Here is a 24,147-nt window from a genome sequence, read left to right as displayed (position 1 = left end):
CAAGAGTCGGGTCTCTGACTTGAACTGTCGTCACGTAACCTGGCTGAGTTCAGACTCACACACCAGCGCTGCTGCTGGCTGAAGCTCCTCAGACTCCAGTCAGGACTTTCAGCTCCAATTCAATAAAAATACAAGGAGCTAAAACATTTTTTTTTAGCACAATCCCTTCATTTCAGGGGCTCAAAAGTAACTGGACAAGTTAAACAACTGAAAATAAAATGTTAATATCTAATACTTGACAATAACATAAGCAGTCTTGAGCTCATGAACATCACCAGAGGTTCCTCCTTTGTAATGCTCTGCCAGGCCTTTGCTGTTTTTTGTGCTCCTTTCTGCTTTCTTAAGCTTTTAACAAGTGAAAGACGTCATCAATTAGGTTAAGATCAAGTGATGGACTCTGTCTTCAAGATTCTTCCATTTCTTTGCTTTAATAAATTCGTGGGTTGTTTTGGGTCATTACCCATCTGTAGTATGAATCATTTAACTGGATTTCAGCAGACAGTATGTCTCTAAACAACCCAGAATTCATTCAGCTGCTTCTGTTTTCTGTCACATCTCCAATAAACACTGGTGTCTTGGTGCCACTGGCAGCCAAGTCAGCCCAGGCCATCACACTGCCTCTGCCATGTTTTACAGATGGTGTGGTAGCCCTTGGATCAGGAACTGTTCCACGTTTTCTCTTGAAACTCTTTTCTTGGCCTTACTCTGGTAGATGTTGATTTTGATTTCTTCGTTCCAAAGAATGTTCTTCCAGAACTGGGCTGTTTTTTTTTTGTTTCTTGTTTTTTTAGATTTTTCTTTACTGAAATTCAATCTAACCTTTCTTCTCCTCACAGTGAAAGCCCTCCAGTCTTCTCTCTGTGGTAGACTCAATCCTCCTGCCTCCTGGAGAGGGTTCTTCACTCGGTCGGCTGTTGTGAAGAAGTTTCTCATCACCATGAAACTGATTCTGCAATCAGCCATCACTGTTGCTGTTCTGTGGACGTCCAGGTTTTTTTTTACGTTGCTGAGTTCACCAGTCCTTTCTTTCTTTCTCAGAAATCACCAAACTAGATTTTTGCCTCTTAAAGTTGTAGTGTCTCAGTTTATGAATGGCTTGTTTCATTGTTGCATTGAGAGGACTTTTAACCACATGTTGTCTGAAAAATCTCCCATCACACCTAAATTCAACTCCAAGCCTTTTTCTGTTTAATGGATATTAACATGACTCATGAATTTCCCACATCTGCCCATGAAATAGCCTTTGAGTCAATTGTCCAATTAGTTTTGGCACCTTAAAGGAGAGGGTGGCCCTTGTCAAGGAGCTTAAACCCCTAAATCCTTCATCCAACGGAACGATTGATGTTTCAATAAATGTGCAAAAACCTAAATATTCGATAGATGAAATGATAAAATCTTTCCTGAAGATTTATATCGAGATGGGATGTCTTTTTCAGCGTTCAATCAAATTGTTTTTTGAAGCAGAAATTAACGCCCAGTGGGAAGAGAAGCGACTTTTTCATCCATCGCTATTGTTTGCGAATTTCACGTGTTTGTCAGATTTAAGGGCAAACCAGAAATGCACAAAATGGAAAAGTTGTGGGTGGAGACATTGTTTGTAAAATAAATAATTGCATTAAAATTTTTAACTCATTAAAAGGAAAGGACTTTGTAATCCCTGCATCATCTGGGTGAGTTAAAAATACCACTTTGCATTAAATGGGACACTTTATTCCGTTGAAGACATTTTAAATATGTACAGTTGTCACGGAAACGTCATTTTGAAGCCCTTCAGAGGTGCGATCAAAGCATAACAATCTGATTCTCTTTTGAAGAGACTAGAGAGCATAAAGGAGTTTAAATCAACCGTCTGTGTTGCTGTTCATGTCGAAAGAATTAAACACCAAATCTGGCAGGTAATAATATTTACACAACCCCATTTTCCAATCTTTTTTAATGATTACTGCTACGTAACCATAACAAACACCCGGGCCCGGCTGGGTTGTTGATCAGAATGAAACCAGAACCAACCTCAAGGTTTAGCTTCCTAAATGAGAGCCTGCTGAGCCACACATGGTGCGCAGATTTGAGGTGAAAACAGTTGCCGCAGAGTGCTTAGAGCACAATGAAGAACTAACCACCTTTGGTTTCATGTGTCAACGGCTGACAACTGTGGAAACATGGAGCAGCCAAAGGAAGACTGTCTATTCTTAGCAAAATAGCTTCCTAATGCTGAATAATGATCAACTCTGATGAGTCACGTAACGGAGGCCCTCAACTATTCATATAAGAAACATAAAAAGTCTAAAGTTTATGCCTTTACTTTGACTAAACACCAGGTCTAAGCTGTCCTCAGCGATGACATCACCACACATATAGATGTCTGCGCCTGTAAATAAAAGCAGAGTCTTGAGTCTGGCCAGACGGGTTTCGGGGGAAACATTAGACGGTTGCGTCATGCAGCCTTGCAGATGCACAGCAGAGGAAGCCCTGAAGAAAAGTACGCTTCCCCTCTTTGCTTGACAATTGGCCCTGGACTTTAATGCATTCCTGGAACATCCTTCCTTTGTACAGCACCTTTGGCTTCCTATTGTAAATAATGCAGTCACCACTCGGTGTTAAATAAGAAGGCCTTGTTTGGCCTGCAGTCCTCTCTGTAGTTTGATTGAGATGCAGCTCTTTGAGTCTGTACATAAAATGGCTTTATGTAACTTAGGAAATGTAGCAGGACTCGGTTCACTGCAGGTCATCTGGGCTCCGAGGGGAAAAGGTACAAACGTTTCACTTTATGTTCTGTTTTTATGACAGGATAGACATGATATTTATGTAGCATTAAATAATTTGATGTCAATCAAATTATTTAAGAGTTTTGGTCAAATCAAGTTTGTATCTGAACTGTGCTTTGCAAATCAAAAATATTAATGTTTTATCATTGTCCAACCACAAACTGCTTTATCAGAATTTTCTGTAACAGACTCACACACAGTTGATGGGAAGTGAAGTGGAAGTAAAACCAGTTTTGTTATGGTGCCCACAGTGGAAAATATCGCAGACAACCAGTTAGAGGCTGCAGGTTCACCTTCCAGTAGAACAACCATTCTAAAGACTTTGTGGTGTTGAGCAGAACCTTTCTTCGGCAGAACAGGGTGTGTGTGATAACGTCAGAGGACTTCAGCTCTCTGGCCTCATCTAACTGGACTATATACTCTTTGTCTTCCACTGTCTTGTTCAAGTCTTCTGCATCAAACTTCAAACAATATTCAACATGCTTTTTCTTCAGCAATAGCGTGTTGCACAGTGAGTGTGCATAGGCATTACAGTTGAGTACATTACTTATTCATGTAAAGGGATTATGGGGTTCTGCTGCTTTTTTCTAGGTCTTTCTGAAGCTCTCTGCTCCTTGACTCTAGAAGTTTTTAACTCCTCTAAAGGAAATCTTTTGAGGGTTACCTGGTTGCAGCTGGTAAATAGTGAAAATATTTTCTTTTCCTGTATTTCAGCTTCAACATTGCTGCAACATTAATTAGTTTTGAAATGCTGCTGTAATCGTTGCTTTGAGTGTGATCTGCAACAGTATTTGGATTTATTAAGGTTTCTGTGCTTTTACCCAGTTTAAATAATACTTGCATTGCAATGCTATGGTAACGAGATAAGACAAGAAATGTATATCAAACTTGTGACCTCACCAGGTTTTCCTATAACACACATGATTTGAGCTCACTTTAATTTATTTCAATGAGCTGATCAAAACTCTGGCATTGGCACAAGTAGTGACCGACACAAAGACCAGAGTTTAGTGACGGGAATTTTACACCAAGTATGCAAATCCTTAAAAAAAGCTAACATCCTGCCAACAGAGTGGGGCCTGCTGCCTCTTTCTGGCTGTTTCATACGAGAGTGAAAGAAAATCTGTCAGCAGATGCCAAGTAGCAGAGAGGTCGACAGAGTCAGTCTCCTGCAGTTGGTATTGTCTGACAGCACCGTTTGGCAAGTGTGTGCAAACAAAACCTTCTATTCAGCGATGCCTCTGGAGCCCCATCTGGAGCCATTTGCAATATGAGTAATGGAGATTGAAAAGAAAAGGGAAAGAAAGAACCTGTGTGACACTGTCTTAAATTTTGATGAAAAGGAACTTGGGATCATTATGTCAAGAGAAATGAGAAACGTGGAATGTAAAGGTGAGCCATGGCAGGTAGGGGGCATTCTGATGGTCTCTGCAGCAAGCTCTGGAGTAATGATGGCCTCACACTTTCATAAATCCAGCCTTATTGCAAATCTCTTTCCACCTATTCTGAGACATGCCCCCAGCAGGTTTCCAGATAACTTCACTCTTAGTTATTAGCAAAGGTGAAAGTTAGTTTGAGGGCACAGAACGTCTGGTGTAATGCAGTACTCTTCATCAGAGCTGGAGCAGAAGAAGTGGGGAGGTGATAATTAGATCTGTCACTCTGCTTTAATATCTCAGAGAACGGCTTGGCCTTGGGCTGGCTTGTTGCAAAGAAATGCCTTATTGTCTCTGGTGCAGAGGAACCAAAAATACCGTTTCGGCCTGTTGCAAAATGTGTTGGTGAGGAGTGATGGCTTTCAGCAGAGTTGCTGTGGAGGGATCCCAACGAGCCGCTGTTTTCAGTTGAACTGAGTAGGAGATGTTATGTGATTCACACAGTTTTCCTGATGCATACAGATTCTTAATGTACTAATTACAAGGAGATTAAAATGTATTGAGAGTTTTAACATGAAGCAATGCAGTCAAGTTAAGTTTTTCATTCCAACTGGTCAATCTAACACTGGAGGGAGAAATGGTTTATGGTATTTTTCCAATGACAAAAGACAAAATCTTACAACTGCTAAAATCTGTCGCCACTCCATTTTTGTTTATATTTCTAGAAGAAGAAAGTTGTGGTCAGTGTCTTCTGATGAAAGAGAGCACAAAGTTAGGCCAGTTAGGAGAGACACAGGAAAAACTGGATTTATAAAAAAATCATAGACTCTAAACCTAAATAATTCAGTCAGTCAGATTTTGACCTTCATCATGTATGAAAAACACAGTTTCTATTTGTGTGGAGACTAAGCTACCACAAAATAATACCAAAGTACTGTCCATAAACAGCTGTTCTGTGCTGTGAAGGATCCTGGATGTCCAGTGTTTCTTGGAAGCAATCTGGGTTTGTTCTGAACTCAGAATAAGTTAATTTGATCAGTGCCAGTTGCAGCAACTGGGAACTGGATTGCTGAACCATCTGCTGGTGTCACTGAATCCACACTCCCCAACGCAGCTCTTTTCAGCTTCAGGAACCAAACTACCTCAGACTACTTATCTTCTGATGCCACTGACAGACTTCATAATGTGGTGATTTTGGGATGGTCGATGGCCTGTCGGCTTGTATTCAAGCACTTCTGTTTTGAAAAGTCCCAGAGGGACGAGGCCTTGGGACAGACTGGATTCCTGGGAATCTTTGTCCCCCAGATGAGCTGTAGCAGGGAACGGTGGGGGTCTGTTGAGTCTTTTGGTGCATCGACTTCCCGACTCCTGCTGATTGTGTTTTTCAGGTGCCTGGACCTCGGCTTACAGCTGTCTCTGCTAGCCAGTGACGGGAACTTGTTACTCATGAGCAGGACTGGTGTTTTCCCATCCATCAAGCTGACCTCACTCCGACACAGCGAAGGGGGAGTTCATGCCATCATCCCCATCTGTACAGCCAACTTTATGGAGAACATGAACTAAACTTTATAAAATAGTTTTGATATTGAAGTTTGTACCAACGTGGAACAGTGTTTCATTTTGAAGCCATAAAGTGACTAAAAACATCTGTCCAAGAAACATTTTATGAGCAAAGTCATTGTTTCCTGTATCTCCAGCCTCTCTTTCAGGCGGGAGTACATGTGGTTGTAATTCCTCCCGGAGCAGATCTCTGAGACTTTTAAACTGCAATTCCGATCATGATGGGTGTTTATTGTTCGTTACATTAGATTTATCCGGGGCAGCTGTTGCGTGGGAAAACAAATGAATGCGTTTGCATGGATTTTTGCTGCCATCAATCAACAGCCCTGCAGCTTAAGTGGTTTATGAAGCACAACCTGTGCATACAGTGAATCCTTCTGGGCTCTCATTGGCTCCTGTCATGTTTGGCAGAAGAATACTTTCAGACACAAAGACTGATTGCTGGAGCATTCTTTTATTCATTTTTGTGGCTCTCATGTCCTATTCCTCTCATTTATCACACTTAAAATCTGTGCTGGCCTGGGTTTTTATGATGTGTTTAGATTTTTCAGGCCCTGAAATGAGATTAAAGGAAAGTTCTCAACCGCTCCGTCCCAAAGAACAGACAGCACCAATGAAAAGTCCTGTTTCATGCATGCTCCAAAACAAGAGTGTCTTAATTAGACACAAGAGAGGCCACCAAAGGTTTTAACTGCAGCTAATCTGTTGATCTTCTCATTTGAGAGCATAACTGAGATAAGCAGATTGAGGTGTTTTTTTTTTTTTAGGGGACATGTTTTTCCCTTTTTCCCAAAGCTCTGATGCATGTATGAAAACAGAAAAACACATGAAGATGTCTGATTCTTTGTAATGCAAGACTGAAAGAAAAGAAGAGTCACAGGATTCAGTGAAGATCAGAAAGGTTAAAGGTTAAAGGTCTGAAGCTAAAGTCAAGAAGAGCATGATGTTCATAAACCTAAGTGAGAAGTACTTAAAGTCTTCCATCTTAGACTGCATACAGAAAAGCCGAAACACATCACAAATTAGAGGAGTTTAAGTAACTCTGCGATTTGTTCAGAAATGAGAGAAAAAGGAAGCTGTAAATCAGTAGGTGGATTAGTGTGACCTGCAGTGATGCGAGCGCTGTACCGATCTCTCATGGTGAAGAGAAAGCTCAATTGGAAGGTGAAACTCTCAGTTTACCTGTCACAATGTGTTTCTACATCACTGGTTACAAGCTCTGGATAGTGACTGAAAGAACGAGATTCCAGAAAAGAGTTTCCTCCACAAGCTTCTCCAGAGGAAGACCCAGGAAGGTCGATGTTTCTCAGCTGGGTGGGAACTCCTGGTGATTCCTCCAGGGGAGCTGGACCAGGTGGGAGAGGGAGAACTGGGTCTCTCTCCTTTAGCTACTGCCCCAGCGACCCTGCCCATTATCTGCTGACTGTTCGGCAGATAATTGATGGATGGACAGATGGAAAATAATTCCTTCAAATTCAAAGAGCCTGCATTGCTCATAGGAATGACAAAATCTCACAACACTTCCATCTGAGACTCTACAGACCTCAGTTAGTATGACAGGAATATCAGAAAATAATTGAGCAAGTATGACTTCTTTGAAGAGGGATGGAGGGGAAAGCCCCTTCATTCTGAAAAGTGCAGACCAACACAAGTCACTTCTGAAATCAGTGCAAGATGTTTGAGACTTTTTGTCAGATGAAATCAACGTAGAAATGTTTGTTTGGCCACATTTCACAGAATGTGAAAATGTCTCTTTTGTTTAAAGACAAAACAAACCAGCTTGAAAGCTGGTTTCAAGCACAACGGCAGCGTGCGGCTGATGATCTGGACGTTCTGCAGGGATCTGGTGACCCTGCAGTCACCGAGCCGACCAGCAACTCCTCTGTAGATCAGAGGATTTCAGACTCACATGAGAGTCCATCTGCCCAACAGTTGGGAAAGTTCTTAAAAATATATTTAAAATCCAAAAAATGGTTTCAGCCAGGAACTGTTGAACTGCAGCATCAATTAAAATGTAAGATAGGCAGTTCAGAATGCAACCTAGCTGAGCAAAATGTCTGCTTCTCACCAAGCAGCGAGAAAAAAATTCATGTTAACGGGACAAAATCTCCTGAAGAACTGAAAAAACTGAATAAAATGACAAAACTGATTAAGAGTGAAATGCAGTCTATTGATGAAAGTGTTCTTTAGTGAATCTGCTCTTTGAAGGAAACACCTTCAACTGACCAAGCATGAATTAAAAATTACAAACAACATTTACTCGATAAATTCATTCTGTAGCGGTAGCACACGTACAGTAAACTATTAATCTGTAATATGTAAAGAAAAATTCTGTAATTCAGACTCAATAATTCTAGAAAACTACTCTTTGGGAAGAAAGAAGTTTCTGTAATTTTTTCAATAAACAACCAAAGTCTCTCTGCTGACACCAGAAGTCGTTTCCACAGCCTCGCTATAAATAATCAGGACGTTTCAAGGACAGTCAGAAGACACACACGATTATCTTGTTTCCATTTCCTGCAGCACTTCCTGGAGAAAGTCCAGTTGCTGATGACAGTAGCATTAATAAGCAGGACGACTTTCAGGAAATCCCAGAAAAAGATGAAATACAAGCTGCAGACAAAAAATGAACATGGCAACTGAGAATAAACTGAAGCTATGTATATTCCAACTTGTTGGCTAATCTGTCAGCCAGGCAGAGAAAATACCTTTGAATAATTTTTCAGATATTAATAATATTAAACATCCGGTGGTGTGATGAACCTAAAACTGGACTGCTGCTCCACTGGGAGAAAAAAGGAGGAAGCTTCCAAGTCTGACAGCAACATCCCAACTCTGAAGTACGGTGGTGGCAGCATCATGGTGTGTGGGTGTTTGGTTGCAAGAAGGACATCTGCACTCCATAGATGGGAACATTAAGAAGGAAGACTGTGGAAATATTGTGGAAACATCTCAAGATTTAAAGCATGGACAAAAAGGACTTTTCCAAATTCCAGATCACCTGACCGGCCACAAAGTGACTTCAAAACAACAAAGTTATCATTTCGGGAAGGAATCCCAAAATATTTGACTCCAGTCAGTGTAACTTTACCAAATACTAAGGAAATGTATGTACATGTTTCCTGTTAAGAGACATGAAATAAGATGCTGAAACAATTTTTCTCCAGTAACTTTATGACTTTCTTTTGGTAATATTGTCTTCATTAATATCAGGACTGTCATGATATATGATTTTATTCTCAAATATATTTGAAACATCTTGTAGTCTGGCCCTAGTTCTCTGTTGCTGACATGCCATTCTTTAACAAACATTATTAATATACCCTGTATGTCATGTAAACAAGCCAACAAACATCTGTTTTATTTTTACTTTTGTGAATAATGTAAAACAGCAAAAATAAAAGGCAACACATAAAAAGACATGTCAGGAAAGAATAAGAACACTGAAGGCTTCCTTTTATATTTCTTTGATTTTCTCTCTTTCTTACTTCTATTCATCCCTTAAACATCCACTGTTGTCCCACAACATCCCCAAGAAGCTCACATGACTGTGCTGAGGCCACTGCTAGTGGCAGATGGTGAAGGAGGGATGAAAACTCACCCAAATAAATATGTAATCCCTTCCTCACATGGACCCAAGCACAATGCTCAGATTATCCCGTCGGATGGCGAACAGCAGTTCTGCAGATCAGCAGGCTGTGCAGGGAGAGTCCTCCCTCTGTGGGATCGGGAAATGTTTTCAAAGCATGTCTGCGTGTTCGAGCTGCAGGCTGCACGTTAGAAATAAATCGAAAAAATTTGACTCACCCTATTCTTTAAACTTTGAAAAATACAAAGTGGAATTCATTACGGAAATTCTGTATTAACACAATAATATAACGATAGATTTAGCCTCTTATTTGATGGAGTTTCTGGTAATTTTGTAACTGAAATAGAATTTATGATCCTCCAATTCAAGTCAAAATTCAAAGATACTTATTTTAATCCCAAAGGTAAAATAAATGTTGTAGCTCAGGTTATCCAGGAATCCTCAAAATGTTGTTGTGAATGATGATGCTGTAGGCAGGAAGGATCTCCAGTAGCAGTCAGTCTTGTGAAAAATCTAAGAAGGCCTCTGACTGAAGACTTGCTTTATGATAGACTCATGAACATCACAACATGCTAACAGCTCAACGTCTGGGCAGCAAAGATGATATTCCACAGATTCCCACAGTAACAGGTCCTGGATGACACCATCAGTTGTTGGTAAACTCTGCTAATCCACCCTATTTGCTTTTGCCGCTCCTCTGTAAATCTCTGTCTGGTCACCTGTCCGGTTAGGAAGCCGAGCAAAGAGATGCTGGAGTAGGGGATATGGTCCTTGCCCATCATGACAGGCAGAAGAGAAAGTTTGAACTTCTTATTTTTCTCTTTGCTCTCCATCCATGAAACCTCCTTTTGAACTCCTGTGGGATTTGGGGTCATAGTTCAGGTGTTATTGAAGGTTTTAAAATGCTAATCAACTGCTCTCTCAATTTGTTGTTATGGTTAGGGATTGTAACAACTGTCCAAAACTAAAAAAGCAAGAGCAAAAATCCATCCATCTTGATAGCATCCAAAGCCAAAGGGAGTAATAGTCCAAACAAAATAACGCCTACAAATCAGAACTAACAGAGTTACTCCAACATCCTGCCATTTATCATCTATGATGTCAGAGCAAGCAGCTATGGGGGTGTGGTTCATGACAGCTGTGTGTGAAAGAGGAACCAGCATACCTCTGTTTGTATAGAGTTTATAACCCAAGATGAAGTTACCTCACCACCTCTAATTATCACAGAGAGACAGCAGCAATAAAGTTTATCACAACGTAAAGTCCAAGTCAACAATTTCTTGTCACACCTTGTGGTAAATTCTATTGGTACTCATAACCGCTGGTGTAGTTCTGCTTTCTGTGTGCTTTAAACTTGGACTTAAGGTTTTATCATGATATCTTAGTATTATTGTGAAAACAATAAAAGTAGCAATAATAACTATTTATTACATCAGTTTTAGGTATGACTGTGACTGTGTGCCATAGCGCCAATAATCCCATGAACTAAAATAATGCTCTTGAAAAACATTCCCATTTGTAATTCACTACTTCAGGGTACTAGTCACATAAAGAAGTGCAACTTACATCAGTAAACTGCTCATGGTAACTTCTTTTTTTCAAATGTATTGGTATCTATCACTGCTTTTGTTGAACAGTGTAAAAAGAATAATAAATACCACAATGTATGTTTGTTGAGTGGACCCACAAGAAGCTGGAGGAAGTAGAAATGTCAAGTCGAATTCTTGTGAATTTAGTGGAAAAAATAAACAAACTTACAAAAATCCATAAATCCAAGAGGAAAAAAAACACTTGATAGTGAGAAAATATAATGGAGAAGAGATGGGAGGAACCAGCAAAGAGTGACTGAGAAAGAGGTGCTCAAGTACTGGGAGGTGGAATGCTGAAACAAAGGACCTGGGCTGATTAGCTAACTGACTGCAGGTGTGAGGGGAGAGAGCGAAAGTACATGGGGGACTAGGAAAGAAACTGTCAGTAAACCAAACTAAGTAATACAACCAGAATAACTTAGAATAATTAAGCACAATAAATAAACAACAAGATACTGAAAATAAAACTATCAATCCAGAAAGAAAGGATAGTTTTGGGGAAATTTTAACATAGATAAATGAGACCCCTAGTGTGTCTTCAACATGAGTCGCCTGTAAATCCTACAGTTTTAGTTTTGTAAATTATTGATATACAAACAAAGCAGACAGGAGTTGGGATTAAACGAAAAGATTTTCTGTTTTTCTTCTGACTGCATGAAGCAGATTTAGACAGAAATTCACTGAGAATTTACTTTTGAATCAAATTCTATCCAACAAACCTTTTGTTTGTTGGATAGAATTTTGAACTGAATTTTTAAAGGGGTTTTCTATAGAAGTCTAATTTATTTTTTCCACTTATGTAAAAGGACAGAAAAATAAGGCGCAGAAAAAAAGTTCCTTTGTAATGAAACCTTTATGAACTTCAGAGTTTGTTCTTATTATCTTATTTAGTGTTAACAGTTCTCTAACTGTTTGCAACAAAAAGTAAATGTTAATTTGAAAATAATCACCCCATTCTTGTGATGTTCTCAGTTTTAGTGCGAAACAAAGTGTTGTCTTTCAGGCTGATCGACTTGCCGCTCTGCCAACATTTCTGACTTTCCCTCCAACAACTTCCCTTTTTTAATCAGAACTATTAATACGCCTGACAAGCTCCTTTTGAAACCTTAAAAGGTTTACTTCTTGGTGGTCTGCACCGAACACAAAACAGAAGTAAAACAACATTCTGTTTCTGTTTAATTTTAATATCTTAATTCAGGTTACATAAGGACAGGGTCTCTGTTGTGTCAGTTTACTTTCAGCCCGGTTAACTGCACAATTCCCTTGTTTTACCTGATGAAGTCCTTGTGAGTGATGCAGATTAATCTGATGCAAATTAAGCTATTACCAGGTTTAAGACGTTGTTTCAGAATTTTGTAAAAAATAATATTACTTAACTTTTGTGCCTTTAATTATCAGATCATATCCAGGTAAAAACTTTAATCTTAACCCTGAAACCTTAATTTCAGAAAAAGAAATTCATATTTTTTAAGGGAATTGATCGGTTGATGTTTTCCAGAGTTGGTTACCACAGTAACCAGGAAATATACCTAAAGTTAGCATTGCTGTGCCTCTAGACTTAGTTCTTGGTTCAAGGATCACTGCAGGATCTTAGATATCAGACTCTGATTGGTTGATCACACAGGATCCAGACCAAGCCTCCACTTTAAATTTCCTTTCTTCTGGGACATAATTAAGAATGCAACAGACTCTTCATTAAAAACCCTTAAATACCTGCAGCATGCAAGACAATCTGAAGGTGTTGGACTCAAAATTTTCCCAGGGCCACCAGTAAGGGTGAATGGCACACACCTCCAGATTGCGCCTATGTGTAGGTGTTCTAAAAGAAAGTAGAAGCAGAGGGTCATGGGAGCAGTTTCCTTTTGTCAGGTTAGCAAAGGAAAACTGCTGATCTAGTGGTGACAAGTGAGGAGCAGGAAGGCAAAGCTGTTGTTGACGGGGATTCATGACATCATTAAGAATCGGTTCGGCAGATAAAACAAAACCAGCTGTTCTCATGTGTCCATGACTCATTCTCATTAAATATACAAATGCTCTACACAAAGTTCCTGTAATTTTGTCCATGTTGTATAATCTACACACAGGGCATTTAAAGAAACAGTCGGACCAACAATAACATGGTCTTCACTTTTTAAAACCTCTTTTAAAACCTGCATCAGAAGACCAGAAAATCAAAACACAGTCGAAGCTGTGTCCTCCGTTTGAACTTGAAGAATTAAAAGAGGCAGTACCATAATTTCCCGACATTTGCATGACTCACCTTGGAAGACGGATCTGGCTGTGTGTGTACAAAACCGCAAGATTACAATTCCAGCAGACTTAATTTTTCCTCTTCCAGAGCACAAACCAGGCTGCTTGTTCTGACGACAAAGTAGCAATACATCTATCACTCTGTGCACAACAGGCAATATTCTCCTCTTCATAGAGGGAAAGTCAATATATTCACAAGCTTGCATGACAGCTGCAATAGCTGAGACAAAGAAGGCGCTCAGATTCTGTCTTGGTTACCGTCAAGGCAGAGAAAGAAGACAAATTCTGTCCCCAAAACAAGAAACAAATACATTTATCAACATTTCACTGCTGCAGGAATAAAACTCTGCACTTTATCAATGTCATCGAATACTTCAGAGACAGACAAACTTTAATATAGCAGGTTGTTTTCAAGAGCACAACAATGCATCATCATTACTAAGACACCCTTAAGCTGCTCGCGGCACATTAATAACAATTCTGTGATAGCTTTGTGTCAGTTTATATAAAGATGACACATCGTCTAACCTGATGAGCTCATGAAGCCCAGACAGTCGTCTGCTTTTTGTTTCTGTTGGTGCAGACTGAGCAGAGCGCTGCGGAACATCGCCTGAGGAGCCTGAATCCTCGAAGGAGTGGTGCTGTTCCTGCAACACCTCGCTGTGTTTGTGCTTCTTATTTAGGCAGGTGTTAAAGATGCTGGAGCTCCAAAGGCAGCGAGCTGCACCGCTGCTCTCTACTTACATAACAGAAAGCAAACGGAGGTCAAGGAGCTGAAGAACATGGAGGAAATTCTTTCAAATATGACTTCACTCTAACAACAGACCTTTGAAATATGGTTTATGGTCCACTAATTTCAAAACCAACAGACTAATTTTATTTAATGATCCCCAAAAAATGCATGTGCTTAGTTCTCATTAGGCTACATCTGAACTTCCTGTGACTAAAAGTTTCCTGCTACGCACAAACTCTGAAGATCATTAATATAATAAGTATTAATCTCTTCAGGACAAAAATGTCTCAGTGGCTTTACATTTCGCTCCAATCAACTCAAATGGCAAAATGAGCTCTGAACAGAATTGGCTAGATGTCTGCCATAATTATGATTATGAACATATTTCAGGTGTTCTCTCTCTGATTCTAGATATTGTCCTTTAATGTGACCTGAGGGGATGAAGCGTTCCTAATCACTCATAAAGTCAGCAGGAGACACAAGAAAACTGCAAGAATTCGAAAAATATGCACAAAAAAGATAAAACTATCGCAGATAAATGATTTACGAGCTTTGTAAAAGAATATATGTAGCAGTTTCTTCTGCACTGTGAAGAGTTGTATGATCTATAACAACCTGCAGGTTTTTTTGATGCCTGCAGTATAGTTTTTATAGCTTCAGCTTCAATATTTCTTTAAAAGACAAACTGCGAAATGAAAACATTTTTATTAAGAAACATCAAATTTATGTAGAGTCCTCTGGTGAGTCGTCTTTCCATCTTATCTCCGACGTCCTGAAGTTTCCCTGTGATGTGTTTAGAAGCTGCTTTTAATACTTAACAGTTTTCTTCGGCAAAGTTTGGAGGAATTTGTTGTTTTAGTCTGTCTGTATAATTAAGTTCATCTTTGGTTTGGCGTGTCATGTTTATGTATTTTTTTATGCAGGAGTCTGTCCTGGCATGAAGGAACTGTACGCCCTTGAGATGCCCTTGTAGTAACAAGGGCATCGGTCAGTAATGAAAACGTTCAGCTGAGACTCGTGTCTCTGTCAGACTGAGCTGTGTCACAATGCAGTGAATCCAACCTTCATGAACAATAAAACATATTCTACCTGATATTGGTGCCATAAAATGATTTCAATGAAAAGCAGCTGAATTACTTTCAATTCCTGATAGTATAGTTGCTACTGAAAGGCATGAGATGGTTTTGACTCTGGAACCATTTCTTAGAGTCCTATAACTGTTGATGGTAATAGAAAAATGGAAATACTTTAAAGAAGCAGGAAGATGCATGTCAAACCCCTTTTTGCTCCCTTTACATCAGAATTTTACTCTTAATTTAAATGTTGTATTTTCTTTGTGTTTGATTTGCAAGTGATGACTTTAAACTTTTCTTCAGTTCTACGTCTCATCAGAATGAATCATGTTGTTTGACCGTTGCATCACTTGATACTGAACAGGCACCATGAACCTGAAGTGGCCAAAATTTAAACGCTCATTACTTGATTTTCCATATATTTGATTTTTTTTCTACATTCAATCAGTTTTCATCCGTGTTCAGATTTTCAGCTCACATGACGTATTTCTGCAAGGTCCAGCCCTCATCTTCATCAAACTGACCACAGCTATCCATCATATTAAATCACATTTCCTTGTTGGAAAGTTCTGCTGTGCAATGATTAAAGCACAACCTTTTTTTTTTAGCAAATCTATTACTAATCTTAACTTTTTATTTTCTTTATTGCACTTAAAGAATATTTTGTTCAGTAAACATCTGGAGTTGGCCAACTGGCTGATATGATGTGTTTGATCAGCCTTCACATTCAGTTGACAGGAACCCCTTTAGAGAATCTAAACTACATTTTCAATATTCCATTTATTCAGTGACAAACCTGACAGAATCATAGCAAAGAACTGCAGTTATTATTATTGTTTGGTATCCTGTCTACCCCGCCTCTCGCCCGAAACGTTCGCTGGAGATAGGCACCACGAGGGACCAGGATGTAAGAAAATGGATGGATGGTATTTTGTCTGGCAATGGAGCAGTCAGAATTATTATCTGAGTACAAAAAAGAATGAAAACAAATTTAGTTGCACAAGTGGATCGTTACAGCTTTTGATATAAAGCTGATATGACATATGGTACATCTAATATGTTTATTTTAAATGTAATGAAATTTTACACTGAAAAGGTAGAGAAAAAGAGAAAGAAAAAGAGGTGGGGCAAAAAGTTAAAAGAGAAAGAGAGAAAAGAACAGATGAGAGAAAACAAACACCATGTAGTCTGCTTCTACACCTGCAGAAAGATAGTCAACAAACACAAAAAAGCTTTTGGTACTAATTAAAACAAAATGTATTTAGCAGTAAATGCAGAGTGTATCTGTGAACTCCTGAATCCATACCCGAGGGAACATCTGGGCACAAACAGCTAAAAGTCTGCAGGAAACGTTTTTGGTGTATTTAAGGAAAGATGATTTCTCTAAAGGTAGTTGTGGTCATGATGTAATTGATCTATGTGTGTATTGTGTGTGTGTGCGTGTGTGTGTGTGTGTGTGTGTGTGTGTCTGTTGAGGAGCTGAGTTTGAGGGAGGAGGGGGGGCTCTACTCCACATCTAACCAATCACGGCTCACCATCAGCCTGAACAGAATCACATCCTGGTCTTTTCTTCGCCACGCTACTGCCAGTGACGTCACCTGCTCCCCTTTCCGACCTCCTGATGGCTCTCTTTATCATGGCAACCATCACCATGGGAACTGTTGCACACATTACGGGTGGTCGTCAAGGCAACCTGCTTGAATAATCATGCCTCTTGTCTCGTGCTCCTCTTTGCCTCCCCCCTCCGCCTGACATACTTGTTCCTGTGCTGTGTTCCTGCCCATTGAGAGGATGGAAAAGGGCAAACCGTGTACTTATGTTGATCACTCCACTGACAGCTCACATTTAATACGTTCCCCCAAAGCCCCGCTACCCTCTACTTCACAAATACAACAGCTAGCTTAAGATGGGGAAGGTGGAGGTGGATTTTTGTTCTGCCTCTTATGTGATCAGAGAAGGCAAGGAGCAGAGTGAGTGTGCAGGGATAAGCTTTGGATTAAATCACTCTGATGAACCGTTTTCCATTAACATGTTCTTTGTAGTTGTAAACACCTGTTGTACTTCATTCCTCCCCCATGTGGATTCAGACCATGTTGCCAAGCATTCACAATGACCCCAAGCAGTAGAAACACCATCTGCATTGTGGCCGGAGTGACCGATCATCAACAGGGATGTGTTTGTTTCCAACAGACACATTTAATGGCCAATGTCTCAATTTAAAACAATTTGTTAAATATGCATTTACACCTGTCTGTGTTGTAAAAGCAGAACATTCTTTTTAACAGTTACTTTCTTTCTTGCTAAATTATCTCAAAATGTTTTCCTTGAACAATAATGAAAGAAGCTGCACCAGCAGAATAACGTTTTTTTACTTCTATAAGCATCAACCCAATACGCTGGACTTAAAAAAAATTGATTTCTCTTATCGGAAACATCTTTTTAAAGATTTAATTTGGCTCATTTCAGATTCACTACAACCCAGCTTTTCACCCAGTGACCTCTGGAGACCAGCACCATCTCCAATACAACTCTGGACAAGCAGGTACAAATAATAAATGAATGGACATTCACCATGTTTAAAAAGTTAAAGGAAATCTCACCTTTGCTATTAGAGATGGACATTTATTTAATATGTAGCCATAGCAATAATTATATATCCCAGAGGAGCTGAACAGGAGGCTTCATGAATGCAGAGCACAAGTTCAAACCATGGCAAGGACCATATCCCCTATTCCAGCATCATATCCCCTATTCCAACATCATATCCCCTATTCCAACACCATATCCCCTATTCCAACATCATATCCCCTATTCCAGCATCATATCCCCTACTCCAACATCATATCCCCTATTCCAACATCATATCCCCTACTCCAACACCATATCCCCTATTCCAACATCATATCCCCTATTCTAACATCATATCCCCTATTCCAACATCATATCCCCTATTCTAACAACATATCCCCTATTACAACATTATATCCCCTATTCTAACATCATATCCCCTATTCCAACATCATATCCCCTATTCTAACAACATATCCCCTATTACAACATTATATCCCCTATTCCAACATCATATCCCCTATTCCAACATTATATCCCCTATTCCAACATCATATCCCCTATTCCAACATCATATCCCCTATTCCAACATCATATCCCCTATTCCAACATCATATCCCCTACTCCAACATCATATCCCCTATTCCAACATCATATCCCCTATTCCAACATCATATCCCCTATTCCAACATCATATCCCCTACTCCAACATCATATCCCCTATTCCAACATCATATCCCCTATTCCAACATCATATCCCCTACTCCAACATCATATCCCCTATTCCAACATCATATCCCCTACTCCAACATCATATCCCCTATTCCAGCATCATATCCCCTATTCCAACATCATATCTCCTCCTCTAACCAGTGCTTGCCAACAACTGATGCTGTCATCCAGGGCATGTTACTATATTGTCTTTGCTGCTCACATGTTAAGATGTTAGCATGTCATACAGCAATAGTCTTCAATCAGAAACTTCCTCAGATTTGCTGCAAGACTGACTGCTTCTGGAAATCCTTCCTGCATCACCTTTCACAGTGACTCTTTGACACTGGATTATATAAGTTCTAACAACATTTAATTTTGTTTTGGGATAAATAATGCATTCTTTATTTAAATTGAAAACATTTTTAAAACTATTTAAAAGCATCTGTGGGTTTACAAATGTGAAAAAAATCTATCATCACCAAACAGCAGCAAACATGTTGTGATTTTTTTTGTTGTGTTTTGACATTATAAGAAGAACACGCCAGTGATTTTTAAGGTTTAAAAGAAGATTAATGCAAGACAAATATGGATCAGTTGAGTTCGTCCAAAGACCCTTTCCTGCACCATCGGTCTACTCCATTCATCAGTAGCATGATGATCCTATGTGTAAACGTATGACTGCTGTCAGGTTCAAGCCTAAAACCCAGAGGGAGGAGTGCACAAGTCCAGTCCGCAAGAGCTACCGTCCTGCAACTTTCAGATGCATCCTTACTCCAGCAGACTGGGAACAAAAGGCTGAATTCCCTCAGCAGCAGTCATTCAGCTCTGAACTGGCCTGGTAACGAGACGTTCATTCGGTTCAGGTGTGTTGGAGCAAGATGCATCTGAAAGTTGCAGGATGGTATCTTTTGAGGACTGGAACTGTCCAGAGGTGTCATGTCTGAGCTCCTGTTCATATGACCAAACCAAGATTGAGTTTGTTAGAATCATAAACCATCATGAGCTCCACGTACAGCTCCGTTTAAAAAACAAAGGACTGCAGCTTCCAGATCAAAATGGTTAGTTTTGATTTCTTTAATATACATTTTCATTCAATATTCAACTGGTGGCCATGCTATCATCCAAGTCATGATCATTTCTTCAAGACTTCAATTTGCTGAAATAATGTCTTTCACTAAATGTTTCTGCGCCTCTTGGTTAATTTATAGTTCTTATAAAAGACTGTTTTAGTTTGCAGTAACTTGTTTCCAAGTCACCACCTTCCCAGTTCTGCTGCCTCCTGACCCGGCATCCGGCCCGCCTCCTGCAGCCCGGTCCGGTCCGGGAGCTGTTCTTCAGCACCAAGGGAGCTGATCCCAGAGCAGCGGCAACGAAACGGAGTAATCCAGCCGCAAATATCCCCTCTAAGCTGTAAATATACGGTTTGTCTCCCCAAACTGCCTCCAGCTTGCAGCGGTTCAGCCTCCAGTCACTGACCTTTCTGGGAGCTCCGCAGCCTGTGGAAACCCTGCTGCTGGGATCTCTGCAGCGCCGACAGTCCCGACACGTTGTTCCCCATGACGGGAGGCTGGAGAATTCCCAGTTAACGATCCGACCGATGATGGCGGAAGTAAAACCATAAACTCTTCTCTTTACACTCAGACATGCAGTAGCGCCTCAGTTTTCATCCAACCACGGAAGCGGAAAAGACGCACAGGTGCGCGCAGAGGGAGCGGATAAAACGTGATCAGAGACGATGGGAGCAGATTTGACTTTGATCAGAGAGATTTGATGCTTCTGTAATCCGCGGCAGAGAGCGGAGGCTGGCTGTGTTTAAATCATGATCGCATAAAAGCAGCTCAAACATTTTCCATGAACTGTTTTGTTTATTAACCCAGTTTTGTTCAGTTAGAAGAGCTGGGTTTAGAGTTTATGGGACGGGATTTACAGGACAGGTGTTCTCCTTCACCTCCAGCTGGAAGAAACTCTTTACTCCACAGATCTGCTGGAGTAAAGAGTCAAACATTAAAAACAAAATCCACGAACTGTGTGAAGCTGCCATCTAGTGTAAATCAACATAGAAACAGCAAGAACCAATCAGTTCAAGTTAAAAACTCACTTTCCATCTAAAATGTAAGGACAATCATTTATTTTCCTTCCAACTTCAGGTCAACATTTCCCAGAATGCTCTGCTTGAGATTAACCCTTTTTATGACTCGTATGGTTCATCTCAGAGCTAAAACGTTTTTGCTGTAAACTTGAGACAGAAATGAACATTCATCATTTAAAAACTGTGTTGATTTTAGTCCAGTTTCTGTTTATTGAGTATAACAATTATATCATGTGTCTGAAAACTAGACACACCTGCAACATCTCAACACCTTCTGTTCTTTTATATGTCAGATATTACAGCTAGGATATGAAATATAGAATATGTAGGATATGAAATGTAAAATGCAAACGGTTTTTGGAAAGAGATTCTCTGTGTCTGAAGTCTGGAAGAGGGAATTAGACTGGGTGAGGAATATTGATGAACAACAGTTGGATAGATCAGTGGTTGATTGATGGCGTGGATGGATGTATCCAGAACCTGTCTGTGGTTCCAGTCTGGAACTGGTTTGTTGAAGGTCTGGAGGTAAAGCAGCCACTCAAACCTGGGAGTAAAGAAGGAACGAGTTTATCTGGAGCGAAGGATCGTCAGGCAGAAAGTTTAGAATCACTAGAAACTGGAGACTCAGAGACTTGAGTTCATCGATAAAGGCTGGTTGTCAGGAGCCAAATGATCGTCATGCAGCTCCTTAAATCACCAGCAGAAGGGTCAGTCAGTTGGTCAGTCAGTCAGTCAGTCAACTGCAAAACTAAGTAAAGAAAGATTATAACTAAACGTTTTGTGGCTAACGGAAAAACCAATAAAAATAAAACTAACTAAATAAAAATCAACATTGAATTACATGTTTAAATGTAAAATAATACCAGCTGCATTTTCTTAAACTGATAGGAATATCCAACTTGTTATAAACATTTCCCCTGAATGATGGATCTGCTTTCTGTCTCCCTGGCAACCCTGTAGGCTGATCTTCTTATATCCATGATTTTATATTCCGTATGTCATGAGAAAAGACTGGAATACAGATGGATTTGTAAATTCAGAGCTTCAGCTTTCATCTCAGAAAAATTCTCTCTTCACTCCAAACTTATCCAGATTCATCTGCAGCTCCATCCTGCCGTCACTTAGGACCAGGATGCCTGAACTCCTTCGTATTTTCAGCAAAGTGATATATTACTCTGAAGCATTCTCCTTTTTATTAAATACACACTTCTCATCTCATAACATGCACTTGCACTTAACAGCCAACAGCTTCAACTGGAGGTATTAAAAGCTCAAACCGACATGATGACGTAAAATGACTTCACCTGAGGCGAGAGCTGCTCTTGACTCAGAATACTCCTGACAAGAGACAGAGAACATTCTCTGAGAGGTAAACGGAGAAGCTGTGGGCTGCAGGCCTTTCATCGTCACAGCGCATTGGTATGAGCCTGAACTTTGTTAGATACACTGAGTCACATTTTCTGCTTACCTTCAGTTCCATAGAAGTGCTCACCTTAGGTTTATTGTCTTTTTTAAAGGAGGTACATAAAAGAAAAGGCCAGTGGGCTTTGTGCTAAACAAACTGCTGAGATCAATAAGGGAAATGTTGCCTTGGACATGAGTAACTGCTGAATGCTGGAACAAAGAAACCAACTCTGCTTTGGAGAGAAGTGAGGAAAGTAAAAGTACAAAATGCAGCAGAGTTTCAGCTCAACGCCAATCACAGCAGCTCATAGAAGAGCTGAGGTGATGTACACCTGCCTTTCATTGTTTCTGAATTTAGCTGCAGCTCAACTGCTTCTGAAGTGAAAAATGATGGAGCAGGCAGAAAAAGATTTCACTCAAATAAACCCTGAAGATGTTTCACTGCAGATTTACTGACATACAGCACCACATAACGTCCAAACCAAAGAGCTTCTTCACATCTTGTCGCCAATTTCAATGTGACTTCCTGGTATTTTATGAGACAGGTCAGTATAGAGTCGTGTGCATCGTGAAGTGGAAGGAAAATGAGACATGGTTTTCATCATGTGATGTGTTTATAATTCAGCCATCCTTCAGTCAATCCTTTGTGTTGTTATTTGTCTCAAGTGGTCAAAACATTATTAGCCAAACTGTAAAGAAATCAGTTTCAGAGTCAAGCATCTGGATGTGTGAAATAATGTTGTGGTGTTTTTTATTGGATCGGTTGCATTAATTATAGAGACATGGTGCATTAATGTGTGATGTGAACAGAAACATATCACAAAATGTGTTCCAGCTGGTGAGTGATTGTATATGACAGGATAGCAAACACTCATCAACAGCAAATCATCAACTGAACTCCAGCTACATTATCACTATTATTTCTGTAAAGTTTTTTTTTTCTGTTGTTGTTCTTGATGTTCCAGTAATACCTGTTTATCTGCTTTAGCTTTGCATTATGCTACATGACATGATGGTCCAGTTGGCTTTTTGTTTACAGAGCTAAAGTATGAATTACTTTCTGCTATGACTGTTTGTTTATCCTCCTCTGCATGCTGACGAGGTCTCAGCATCGTTAGCTAACATGTCTTGGAGTGGAACATCCATAAAAATCCATACTTTAAATAATCAGGATCATAATTCCTTCCTTTTTGTTCTGTTTACCTCAGACTCAGTCTCGTCTCTCACCATAGTTTTGGTCAAGTTGGATAAATGTTTGATGTTCAAATGTTTTCATGTGGTTCTTCCCTTCAAGACCTCTGGCGCCCCCAGGAGAGGCACACCCCACACTTTGTGAAGCCCTGCCTGGTGTATGCTGCAGTTTTAAATGCATAGATGGAAACGTTATCCTGCTACAGCAGCAAACCAAAATGACTGAAAGCCTGGAGTAAGTGGTGAGAGAAACATTGTTTCACAGAATCTTTGGGGGAAGCGTACTTTCTAAGAAAAAGGAAAAGTGTTGTTACTGATCTGTCAGTCAGTTGTTTTAAACCTCAGCCTGAGCAGGTCTTCAGTGTAAGTCAGACCCAAGCTGTGTTACCACCCATCTAGACAGCTGGGTTAATTAATACAGGAGGGTATTTTTCCCAGTTTCCACTGGTTGGTGCACAAATGGAGGATCAAAAACAGAGGAAATGATTCTGAGCATGCAGTCAGACACACACTGACAGCAGTCTGCCTCCCAGTACTGTCCCTCTCCATCCCACCAGTGACTCCTGCCCCCCCGGGGGTTTTTCCGTGGCAGCGGTCAGGTGCTGCCCAGCCAAGTGTTCCCTCCATGCCAATCCAAACTGTCGCTGGCATGAAGGGTGATAAACGCTCAGCTGTTGCCTGCATCGTTTGGAGGCTCACAAGCAGACTCAGTTTTTTTTTTGGTTGTTGTTCTTGCTGTTGACATTTACAGTTGGCCACAGCGTGAAGTGACATTTTACTGCCAGGCAGCTGAGCTGACTCTCGAAAACGGTCTTTGTTTAATTCACTTCTCGTTTGCTCTGTACCTGACAGATTTACAGCAGCCGTACCACTACAGCGAACACGGAGCTGCTCTCCCCAGAATGTCAGCAGATGACCCGGAGGTAAACCCACACGGCGGCAGCAGACCTCGCCCCCTGGTGTCGTCTGTACATGCACAGTTATGGATCCAGGAGCCAGAGAGACACAGAGGGGGCAGATCTGAGAGCAGCTTCTCGCTGTGCAGATGAAAGCCAGGAACGGCGCTCTCATCTCAAACAGCTAAGCAGTCCTGAGAGTCCAGCTCTGCCTCTCCTTCCTCTGTCAGCCAAGCAGGAACTGAACACCGTTTGACCTTTCTGGAAAGCTGGACTGTAATTTTGTTTCTCATTTGGGGGTAAAAAAAATATCAACCCACCTCGAATGCAGAAAAAAAAAATCCTCAGAG

The 24,147-nt window shown here is 40.3% G+C and overlaps 1 protein-coding gene and 1 long non-coding RNA gene across 2 annotated transcripts in view; one reads left to right on the top strand and one right to left on the bottom strand.

Annotated features, from left to right (window-relative positions):
* The window catches only part of neurl1aa (neuralized E3 ubiquitin protein ligase 1Aa), a 59,399-nt gene extending 39,366 nt beyond the window's left edge, over positions 1-20,033 (bottom strand). Inside the window, exon 1 of the mRNA XM_044115103.1 lies at positions 19,694-20,033. Within this exon, the coding sequence (XP_043971038.1) occupies positions 19,694-19,775 (82 nt within the window). The 5' untranslated portion in view covers positions 19,776-20,033. The remainder of the gene's footprint in view (positions 1-19,693) is intronic.
* LOC122830057 lies at positions 846-24,147 on the top strand. Its single transcript, XR_006370479.1, has 4 exons — positions 846-990; positions 17,402-17,477; positions 23,005-23,143; positions 23,754-24,147. It is a non-coding gene; the product is annotated as an uncharacterized LOC122830057 (long non-coding RNA).

This window comes from Gambusia affinis, linkage group LG04, assembly GCF_019740435.1.
Source record: "Gambusia affinis linkage group LG04, SWU_Gaff_1.0, whole genome shotgun sequence".
Classification (NCBI taxonomy): domain Eukaryota; kingdom Metazoa; phylum Chordata; class Actinopteri; order Cyprinodontiformes; family Poeciliidae; genus Gambusia; species Gambusia affinis.
The sequence above is the reverse complement of the archived record's forward strand: the minus strand, read 5'-3'. Positions and strand labels throughout refer to the sequence as shown.